The following is a 12,299-nucleotide window of genomic DNA, read 5'->3' as shown; positions in this document are numbered from 1 at the left end:
GGGCCGGCCCCCCAATATACAATATTGTATAAGATATTCTCTCTTATCAGAGCCCTTGCTAAACATTACGGTGATTATAAATAAATTGTCCATCTTTTCTGCTAAACCTAAGCTCAACCAAGTCTGGGACTGTTCTGTTTGATTCACTTTTGTATCTCCAGTGCCTGTTGACAGGTAGTGGTACACAGTGAGCATTCAATAAAAAACTGAAATAAATTTAGAGGCAGAATCAATCAAAAATCCAAATGATAGGATTTGGAATTATTGTTGGTCCTTGACTCAAGCTCAGGGTTACAGATCTTAACAATATCATACTTCTTCCTTCTCAGTTTCAAGTGCCAGACTTCATGTTAAAGCTTAAGAATGAGCACTTTAATTAAATCCTTTGAGAGATATTGAAACTACCCACCTCTCTTGCAATGAGGGGGTAAGAAATAAAGTATTAATCTGTACATGAGATACAGAAACAGTTCATTAAATGAGAAAAGCAATTTTATAAAACCTAACTTCATTTTTAATCCATCCATAAATGTGTAAGAAAAGTAGAATATTGCTTCAGAAAACAAAAATTATCTCACAGGATATTTAAAAGAAACCCTGATTATATACTTTTTATAAGACCCATACCTTAAATATAAGAAAAAATATAGGTTGAAAGTAAAAGAATAGAAATATTCTTTTAAGAATACAACCAAAGAAAATGCTAGGGGTTATATTAATAAAAGACAAAGTAACATTTAAAACAAAGTCATTATTATGGATAAAAAAAGGACCTTTATGATGATAAAACAATTGAACTGGAATGTATAAAAATCGGAAGTTGTATGCACCTAATAATATAACTTCAAAATTCATTTTAAAAAGTTAGATATGGAATATTTTACTGCATATGAAACATTTACCAATATATTCTAGGCCATAACTGTGTATAAACACATTAGAAACAACAAAAAATCATACAGAGTATGTTTTCTGAACACAGCAGAAATAGATGAGATATCAATGACAAAGACAACTAAAAGAATTACCAAATGTTTGAAATTTAAGAAACACATGTCTACGTAAAACATGTGTCAAATAATAAATCACAACAAAAGTTACAAAATATTTTAACTGTGTAATTATGAAAATATGGCATTTCCAAACTTAAGGGATATACTTAAAGTATACAGTCAACAATCAATAGAGCCAGAAAGATAAATAAACATTTAAAGAATAAAGAGGAAGAAAGAAAACTGGAAATATTCACAGATAACAGAAATGTTTAAGTTGAAAAACAAAAAGAACATACATAGAAACTATTAGAATTAATAGAAATTCATTAATGTTACTGGATCTACAAAAATCAATTTTATTTATTTATTTATTTTTTTAAATTATTTTTTTTTTTTTGTCTTTTTCCGTGTCCGGCAACGGATCGCAACCCTCAGTGTTGCCCCCGTACCAGACCGGGACCGGCAACGGGATCGCAACCCTCGGTGTTGCTCCTGCGCCTCGCTCAGCCAGTGAGCGGGAACCGGTCTGTATGTGGGATCCGAACCCTCGGGCGGGAGCGCCGCCGCGCTTCCCAAGCGGCGCACTATCCAGTGCACCACCGGGCCGGCCCCCAAAAATCAATTTTATTTCCATAAAATGCAATAACTAATTAGAAAATGAAATTTTCAAATACCTTTATAATTAAAACAAAACATCAAATGTTAAAAAATACATCTAAGTATATGTATAGAAGATTTAGTACTAAAAACTACAATACATTACTGAGAGAATTAAAGATGATTTAAATAATATTTACTTTGGATTAAATTCATGATTTGTTTATGGATTGGAAAATTCAATGTTGTTATGTCATTTCTCCCCTAATTGATCTACAAAATCATAACAGTTCCATTCAACCCAATCAACATCCCAGCAGTTGTGTGTGTATGTGGTAAACTGACAATCTGAATCCAAAATGTATATGGAAATTCAAAGGACTAAAAGTAGCCAAGAAAATCTTGAAGAAGAAAAAATTGGAGGATTTACACTACCATACATGAAGGTACACTTTAAAGTTACAGAAATTAGGATGGATTGATATTGCTGAAAACACAGACTAGGACTAAAAGTAGCCAAGAAAATCTTGAAGAAGAAAAAATTGGAGGATTTACACTACCATACGTGAAGGTACATTTTAAAGTTACAGAAATTAGGATGGATTGATATTGCTGAAAACACAGACTTTTAGGCCAATAAAGCAGAATAGAAATCAAGACACATATATTTGCTGCCTGACTTACAGCAAATCACCATTGTCTTTCAGCAAGGATATGATGGTTATCAGCAGACTAGATCATTTATGGTATATTCAGATAGTGAAATACCACATGGCAATGCAAAAGTGTAGAATTCTACTACTCATAAAAACATGAATTAATCTCACAGATAAAATGTTGAATGCAGACATTCATGCGAAGGTCAAAAATAAGCAAAACTTACTTATGATAATAAAGGTTGAATATTGCTTAATTTTAGGGTGTTGACTGGAAGAGACATGAGCATGTCCTCTGGGGGTACCTTATAATGTGTATTTTTATCTAGGTGATGGTTTCATGGGTGGCATACATATGTAAAAATCCATCAAGTTTAACAATGAAGATTTATGCACTTTATATATGTTATACCTCAATTTTAAAAAAAAGAGAGAGAGAGAGAGAGAGACAGAGGGTCAAACAAAAAGAAGCTTGCAAAAGAAAATTGAGAAATAACCAAAGGCAAGAAAGCAGAACAAACAGAACAAAGAAAGCTGAGAATTTCAAGAAGAGGCCAGCAGAATGGCCAGCAAAGCTGGGGAAGAAGGGGTGGGGATGCTGAAGAGTCTATTAGATTTGACACCAAAGAAGCCCTTGATGAGACCTTTCCATCAAGTGGAAGGTCTAAGTCCAATTTTCAGTGATTCAAGTTGTACATGGAGGGGAAGAAGGCACTACAAAGAACTGTGATATGGTAAATCTTGTTATCCAGGGATGGACAAGAAAGAGGCTGGTAGGTAGAGAAGGATGTAGTGTTTCATTTTAAGTAAAAATGAGGCTGAGGATTATTTCTTTATCCATATATACTATCTCTAATCCATATAAATCTGAATCTCAAGTGTTGAATTCAGCAAGGAAATCTCTCCTGTGTTTTTTTGTTTTGTTTTGTTTTGTTTTGTATTTTGTTATCAGAAAAAATGTATACTTCCAATGGAGTTTGGAAAATTACATACTGAAATTTGAATTACTCAACTCTTTACTAAAAACTAACCGCCCACAGAAGAATTTGTTTAAACATATCTGACTAAAGGAAAGCATACAGAATTAAATATCATGAAAATGCGTGCCAAAATATAGCCCTCAACTCAAATGCTTTTATCTTTTCTCCACCAAGTCAATGTGAAGAGTATAACTATGCAGGTTAATTGCTAAGTGATAACTACAGTTTTCATTGTTCCGTGCAAGTTCAGTATTGTTACAGAATGTTTGGGGAATTCTCTCCTTCCAAGTCCCTTTTTTCTGGAAACTTACAGAGATAAAAAGAAGAGATAAGTCAGTGTCATCTTGTACTCATACTGGAGACTGTTTATACCACATTAAGTTCATAACAAATCCAGGGGTTGTCATTGATTTTTACTTTACAAGCAACAACAGCAATACTCATACACAGAAATATATCTTCCCCGCCTTCCCTGAAAGAGTACAGAAAGAATAAACGACTTACTATAATATGCTGATAAGGATCTATAAATGACATTTTGGTTTCGATTACAGGAAATCTTTTCACACTTCAAAGGTCTTCTCTGGCACTCTAGCTTCTTTAAAACCTACAAAATAAACAATCACTGTTGTTAGGTTTCCTCTTGGATGCAGTTCCAAGATTTAAATGATGATGCATATGCACCTTAGGAAGTAAAAGTCTACCCAAGGGGGCCTACACAATTAGGGTTGAGTTCACTAATTGTGCCTATGAATGGGAATACACATATAATTTAGCAAAGGGGTAAACAAATTTTGGCAATACTGTTTAATTTCCATATTTACTTGCTCAAACTCATTCTGAGTAATTGTTAGGAAACTGTGGGGTTTTTCTTTTTCTTTTTTTTTTTTTCTTCTTCATTTCCCAAGTATTTTATGAGAAATTCATTGAGATTATGGAAAATCCATATTTACTTGCTCAAACTCATTCTGAGTAATTGTTAGGAAACTGTGGGGTTTTTCTTTCTTTTTTTTTTTTTTTCTTCATTTCCCAAGTATTTTATGAGAAATTCATTGAGATTATGGAAAATAAAAGGAATTTTTGTACTGTTTATGATTAAAAAGCCACATGTCATTGCTTGTGTTCTAAGTTGGGTCAGCATTACACAAATTCCCACTGAAAAGGAAAGATTTTTCACCCTAGCTATTTGTTAGAAATTCTAAAAATACATTCATGTTGAATTTGAACTTTAGCAATAATATTTTAAAAGAAATGCTTGTTCATTCTAAGGCACTAGTTTACTTTGGAAGCAATTAAATGAAAATATTTTAACGGAAAAATACTCTCTATGCTTTTCAGATTTCTTCTACAACTACTCCATATTATTTAGATAAAAAACTATTCAATGAACATCTTTGTGATTCCACCAAAGATTTTTTTCTTTATAAAACAGCACACACATATGTTTCAGCATTCTATAAGTCATGTCTAATTTGGAACATCTTTGCAAATATCTTTGTTATGCATGTTTCATATGTAAATTTAAAATGTTTTTATTTCAGAATAAATCAAGTTTGTTTTAAATTTTTTAACTATTCTTTCTTTTTTTAATCATCACCTTTTTAAAAATTATACAAACAATTCATGCTCGGTGTCACAAATACGAACTGCTGAAATGAACAAAGAAAAAAGTTGAATAACCATTGTCATGTTGATGTGTACCTTTGCAGGCTATTTCAAAGCATAGTCATATATTTAGAGTAAAAGAAAAGGAGAGAATTTGAGTTGGGATCTCCTAACATGCCCTTGATTTTTGAAACTCACTTTGATATTTTTTAATGTGAAAATCATGAAGCAGTATCATAAGAAAGGTGAAAACCACCCACAGTCCCCTATTTAAAAATTATAGAAAATGAGAATCCACATTCCTCTTCATTCTGGCCTATCAATCACCATTATTTTTACCAGGGGAAGGGGGGGAACTGTTTCTAAAATAAAACATTTATTTACTTTAATCACTTACTTCTAAGCTCCTAAAGTACGATTATTTTTATCGTATCCTCACATATTTTCTTCAGACTAAAATTGTATATAGCATTTTAAATAAATTTTTTTAATTAAGATAAAGCCAAACCCTTATTCTGATTCTATTGTAATAAATTACTAAGATCTTTGTTTTTCGTTTGCTTGTTTGAAACCTAATAGAAAATTTGGCTGATAACATTAGCCAACCATCAATTGTGTCAGTGCTATGGTTTAATGTTTGTCCCTTCAAAAAATCATGTTCAAATTTAATTGCTAATGGAAGGTGGGGCCTTGAGAGGTGGTTAGACTATCACCTAAATCCTCCCTTATGGGTGGGTTTAACGCCTTTATAAAAGGGCTCCTAGGAGTAGGATCTCTCTCTTGGCCTTTGCATCTTCTGCCATGTGAGAATCCAGTCCTCCTCCCCTCTGTATAATGCAGTGTACGAAATGCCACCTCGGAAAAGAACAGCCTCATCAGACACCAAGCGGCTNATACTTAAAGTATACAGTCAACAATCAATAGAGCCAGAAAGATAAATAAACATTTAAAGAATAAAGAGGAAGAAAGAAAACTGGAAATATTCACAGATAACAGAAATGTTTAAGTTGAAAAACAAAAAGAACATACATAGAAACTATTAGAATTAATAGAAATTCATTAATGTTACTGGATCTACAAAAATCAATTTTATTTATTTATTTATTTTTTTAAATTATTTTTTTTTTTTTGTCTTTTTCCGTGTCCGGCAACGGATCGCAACCCTCAGTGTTGCCCCCGTACCAGACCGGGACCGGCAACGGGATCGCAACCCTCGGTGTTGCTCCTGCGCCTCGCTCAGCCAGTGAGCGGGAACCAGTCTGTATGTGGGATCCGAACCCTCGGGCGGGAGCGCCGCCGCGCTTCCCAAGCGGCGCACTATCCAGTGCGCCACCAGGCCGGCCCCCAAAAATCAATTTTATTTCCATAAAATGCAATAACTAATTAGAAAATGAAATTTTCAAATACCTTTATAATTAAAACAAAACATCAAATGTTAAAAAATACATCTAAGTATATGTATAGAAGATTTAGTACTAAAAACTACAATACATTACTGAGAGAATTAAAGATGATTTAAATAATATTTACTTTGGATTAAATTCATGATTTGTTTATGGATTGGAAAATTCAATGTTGTTATGTCATTTCTCCCCTAATTGATCTACAAAATCATAACAGTTCCATTCAACCCAATCAACATCCCAGCAGTTGTGTGTGTATGTGGTAAACTGACAATCTGAATCCAAAATGTATATGGAAATTCAAAGGACTAAAAGTAGCCAAGAAAATCTTGAAGAAGAAAAAATTGGAGGATTTACACTACCATACATGAAGGTACACTTTAAAGTTACAGAAATTAGGATGGATTGATATTGCTGAAAACACAGACTATTAGGCCAATAAAGCAGAATAGAAATCAAGACACATATATTTGCTGCCTGACTTACAGCAAATCACCATTGTCTTTCAGCAAGGATATGATGGTTATCAGCAGACTAGATCATTTATGGTATATTCAGATAGTGAAATACCACATGGCAATGCAAAAGTGTAGAATTCTACTACTCATAAAAACATGAATTAATCTCACAGATAAAATGTTGAATGCAGACATTCATGCGAAGGTCAAAAATAAGCAAAACTTACTTATGATAATAAAGGTTGAATATTGCTTAATTTTAGGGTGTTGACTGGAAGAGACATGAGCATGTCCTCTGGGGGTACCTTATAATGTGTATTTTTATCTAGGTGATGGTTTCATGGGTGGCATACATATGTAAAAATCCATCAAGTTTAACAATGAAGATTTATGCACTTTATATATGTTATACCTCAATTTTAAAAAAAAGAGAGAGAGAGAGAGAGAGACAGAGGGTCAAACAAAAAGAAGCTTGCAAAAGAAAATTGAGAAATAACCAAAGGCAAGAAAGCAGAACAAACAGAACAAAGAAAGCTGAGAATTTCAAGAAGAGGCCAGCAGAATGGCCAGCAAAGCTGGGGAAGAAGGGGTGGGGATGCTGAAGAGTCTATTAGATTTGACACCAAAGAAGCCCTTGATGAGACCTTTCCATCAAGTGGAAGGTCTAAGTCCAATTTTCAGTGATTCAAGTTGTACATGGAGGGGAAGAAGGCACTACAAAGAACTGTGATATGGTAAATCTTGTTATCCAGGGATGGACAAGAAAGAGGCTGGTAGGTAGAGAAGGATGTAGTGTTTCATTTTAAGTAAAAATGAGGCTGAGGATTATTTCTTTATCCATATATACTATCTCTAATCCATATAAATCTGAATCTCAAGTGTTGAATTCAGCAAGGAAATCTCTCCTGTGTTTTTTTGTTTTGTTTTGTTTTGTTTTGTATTTTGTTATCAGAAAAAATGTATACTTCCAATGGAGTTTGGAAAATTACATACTGAAATTTGAATTACTCAACTCTTTACTAAAAACTAACCGCCCACAGAAGAATTTGTTTAAACATATCTGACTAAAGGAAAGCATACAGAATTAAATATCATGAAAATGCGTGCCAAAATATAGCCCTCAACTCAAATGCTTTTATCTTTTCTCCACCAAGTCAATGTGAAGAGTATAACTATGCAGGTTAATTGCTAAGTGATAACTACAGTTTTCATTGTTCCGTGCAAGTTCAGTATTGTTACAGAATGTTTGGGGAATTCTCTCCTTCCAAGTCCCTTTTTTCTGGAAACTTACAGAGATAAAAAGAAGAGATAAGTCAGTGTCATCTTGTACTCATACTGGAGACTGTTTATACCACATTAAGTTCATAACAAATCCAGGGGTTGTCATTGATTTTTACTTTACAAGCAACAACAGCAATACTCATACACAGAAATATATCTTCCCCGCCTTCCCTGAAAGAGTACAGAAAGAATAAACGACTTACTATAATATGCTGATAAGGATCTATAAATGACATTTTGGTTTCGATTACAGGAAATCTTTTCACACTTCAAAGGTCTTCTCTGGCACTCTAGCTTCTTTAAAACCTACAAAATAAACAATCACTGTTGTTAGGTTTCCTCTTGGATGCAGTTCCAAGATTTAAATGATGATGCATATGCACCTTAGGAAGTAAAAGTCTACCCAAGGGGGCCTACACAATTAGGGTTGAGTTCACTAATTGTGCCTATGAATGGGAATACACATATAATTTAGCAAAGGGGTAAACAAATTTTGGCAATACTGTTTAATTTCCATATTTACTTGCTCAAACTCATTCTGAGTAATTGTTAGGAAACTGTGGGGTTTTTCTTTTTCTTTTTTTTTTTTTCTTCTTCATTTCCCAAGTATTTTATGAGAAATTCATTGAGATTATGGAAAAAAAAGGAATTTTTGTACTGTTTATGATTAAAAAGCCACATGTCATTGCTTGTGTTCTAAGTTGGGTCAGCATTACACAAATTCCCACTGAAAAGGAAAGATTTTTCACCCTAGCTATTTGTTAGAAATTCTAAAAATACATTCATGTTGAATTTGAACTTTAGCAATAATATTTTAAAAGAAATGCTTGTTCATTCTAAGGCACTAGTTTACTTTGGAAGCAATTAAATGAAAATATTTTAACGGAAAAATACTCTCTATGCTTTTCAGATTTCTTCTACAACTACTCCATATTATTTAGATAAAAAACTATTCAATGAACATCTTTGTGATTCCACCAAAGATTTTTTTCTTTATAAAACAGCACACACATATGTTTCAGCATTCTATAAGTCATGTCTAATTTGGAACATCTTTGCAAATATCTTTGTTATGCATGTTTCATATGTAAATTTAAAATGTTTTTATTTCAGAATAAATCAAGTTTGTTTTAAATTTTTTAACTATTCTTTCTTTTTTTAATCATCACCTTTTTAAAAATTATACAAACAATTCATGCTCGGTGTCACAAATACGAACTGCTGAAATGAACAAAGAAAAAAGTTGAATAACCATTGTCATGTTGATGTGTACCTTTGCAGGCTATTTCAAAGCATAGTCATATATTTAGAGTAAAAGAAAAGGAGAGAATTTGAGTTGGGATCTCCTAACATGCCCTTGATTTTTGAAACTCACTTTGATATTTTTTAATGTGAAAATCATGAAGCAGTATCATAAGAAAGGTGAAAACCACCCACAGTCCCCTATTTAAAAATTATAGAAAATGAGAATCCACATTCCTCTTCATTCTGGCCTATCAATCACCATTATTTTTACCAGGGGAAGGGGGGGAACTGTTTCTAAAATAAAACATTTATTTACTTTAATCACTTACTTCTAAGCTCCTAAAGTACGATTATTTTTATCGTATCCTCACATATTTTCTTCAGACTAAAATTGTATATAGCATTTTAAATAAATTTTTTTAATTAAGATAAAGCCAAACCCTTATTCTGATTCTATTGTAATAAATTACTAAGATCTTTGTTTTTCGTTTGCTTGTTTGAAACCTAATAGAAAATTTGGCTGATAACATTAGCCAACCATCAATTGTGTCAGTGCTATGGTTTAATGTTTGTCCCTTCAAAAAATCATGTTCAAATTTAATTGCTAATGGAAGGTGGGGCCTTGAGAGGTGGTTAGACTATCACCTAAATCCTCCCTTATGGGTGGGTTTAACGCCTTTATAAAAGGGCTCCTAGGAGTAGGATCTCTCTCTTGGCCTTTGCATCTTCTGCCATGTGAGAATCCAGTCCTCCTCCCCTCTGTATAATGCAGTGTACGAAATGCCACCTCGGAAAAGAACAGCCTCATCAGACACCAAGCGGCTGGCACCTTGGCCTCAGACCTCCCAGCCTCCAGCACTGTGAGCCAACAAACTTCTCTTCCTTATGAATTACCCAGTCTGTGGTATTCCATTACAGCAGCACAAAACAGACTACGACGCTCAGCCATTCCATTTCTCTTATTTTGGTTGTATTTGGCTGTTATTGTCAGTAACTTTCCGGTTTTTATTCTAATGTCATCTTCCCAGTGAAGGCTTCTCTGACCATATTTTGGCAGAGACCTTGTTTTCCTGCTTTATTGCCATCTAACATCTACTGTATAGTTTTAATTGTATTTTTTCCCCTATTTCTCCTCCTCACTTCATTGGAAATAACCTCTATAAAGGCAGATTTTTTGTGTGTTTATTCACTGTGAAATTCCCAGAACCTATGTATGTACATAGAGGTACTTAACACACATTTATTAAATGAATGAACAAATGAGTGAATGAATAAATGGAAGAATATATTTATATAAATAAGAGCAACAATTTTCAAGCCCCGTAACACTAAAGCATTTTAATCACATTGAAGAAAGGTTATTTTCTATACATCCATCAATTATACTCTTCTCATCTTTAGCTATCTCTCCTATACCATCTCACTATGTTAATCAGTACTGGTAGGGGTTTCTCTTTTCCCTCTTATTTTTCCCTCATTATCTACGTATTACCAAAAACATACAAACATTATTATTCATTTACTACTGTTCTGTACTGTGCCTTTGATTAGGCTCTAAGTACTCTTGAAACTACATTTTGTATTGAAGGAATGACAGCATGAAAAGATACAGGCAAAACTGCAATAGGGTAATTTGTGACTCCAGTATTTCTATTAGTAATATAAGAAATACATCAGGTGATATGATCCTAACCATTAAGCATTTTTCCTTATCAGGATTTTCTGAGATATTTCTGTTACATCTTATTTTAAATGATCAGCAATCACTTACTCTACCAGTTTCACTGATGTTTTTATGCTGATTAATTTCAAGGTATCTTACATCAGTTCCCAAGCCAGAATATAGCTAATACACTAGAGCTACTAGTAAAATATATTACTATGGATGATACAATATAAAACTCACCATCCTCATTTTCATCCTAACCATCCATATTTCCTTTACATCATTACCCCTCAGAAGTGAAATAATTTATTAATATGAATCTTTCTTCCAAGCATATGATAGGCCACATAAAGCTCCTGGGATCAAGAGCATGAGGCCTTTAAATTGCTGCAATAGTAATTCCTGAGAGATATATCCTCCCTTTCCAGAAGCTGAAATGTCCATGCATTTGTAGGGCAACGTCAGGGCAGTACTACCAGGAATCCAATGCCTGAGGGAAAATCATATTATTTTCTTTACTGAAGCAGCATAATTTAGTAAAAACACCACTGGATATGGGATCATAAAGGCCTTAATTCAAACTCCAGTTTCACGTTCTAAGACCCAAGTTACTGTCCTGTAAAATGTGAAAAGCACTACCTCAAATGATGTAGTAAAGACTAAATGAGTTAATTACTGTGAAAGGTACCTAGCCCATAATAGATACTCAATGCATATGTTTCCCTTTTAAGATAAAGATTAAATGAATCACTAATGACACTATATGTTTACTTGAAAGATGTAGTGTCTGCTGTAATTGTTGCGACTGGAAAATCAAAAATTTTTGACGGATTGTGTTACTCGATAAGCAAATGCCTACAATATACCTTGCATATGAAAGGCGCTCGGGAACAAATAATTAACCAGACAGATGTGTATTATAAAACTTGTGACCTTGTAGACTCTATACTTGACAATCTCCATGGTGGAACCTCAAAAAGTAAACAGGATGATGGCAGTCACTCTTACCAAAGTTTTCCATGTTAAAACGAGTATTAATGACAGTGGCATAGCAGAAAGGATTAGCTGGATTCTACAGCCATTTGAATCACAACCAGCAGCTTTATACAAGAGATTTTTCATTAATTCAACAAATATTTTCTTTGCTATCTACCTGGTCTGTGCTAGGCACTGGGAATGCAACAGCAGATAAATTGGGGCTCCTGCCTTTAGGAAGTATAATAAGGTAATCTAGGGTGGCAATAAGTGTAGCCTAGCCTGGTGCTTCCTATTCACATGTTACTAAAAGCAGTAACACTTTCTATGATTAATGACTCTAGTCCCAAGGGAATCTTGAAACCTACTCTGTAAATTACTTGATATGGTCTAACTGCAGCTTTCATACCTATTTGCTGCAAACCAAATCAGGAAAAC

At 33.6% G+C, this 12,299-nt stretch overlaps 1 protein-coding gene across 1 annotated transcript in view; it reads right to left on the bottom strand.

Moving 5' to 3' along the window:
• PLA2G4A (phospholipase A2, group IVA (cytosolic, calcium-dependent)) overlaps positions 1-3,779 on the bottom strand; it is a 127,442-nt gene extending 123,663 nt beyond the window's left edge. The window contains exon 1 of the mRNA XM_008575596.1: positions 3,733-3,779. Within this exon, the coding sequence (XP_008573818.1) occupies positions 3,733-3,765 (33 nt within the window). The 5' untranslated portion in view covers positions 3,766-3,779. The remainder of the gene's footprint in view (positions 1-3,732) is intronic.
• Positions 3,780-12,299: the final 8,520 nt, after the last annotated feature.

Source organism: Galeopterus variegatus, unplaced genomic scaffold, assembly GCF_000696425.1.
Source record: "Galeopterus variegatus unplaced genomic scaffold, G_variegatus-3.0.2 Scaffold1214, whole genome shotgun sequence".
Taxonomy (NCBI): Eukaryota; Metazoa; Chordata; class Mammalia; order Dermoptera; family Cynocephalidae; genus Galeopterus; species Galeopterus variegatus.
The sequence above is the reverse complement of the archived record's forward strand: the minus strand, read 5'-3'. Positions and strand labels throughout refer to the sequence as shown.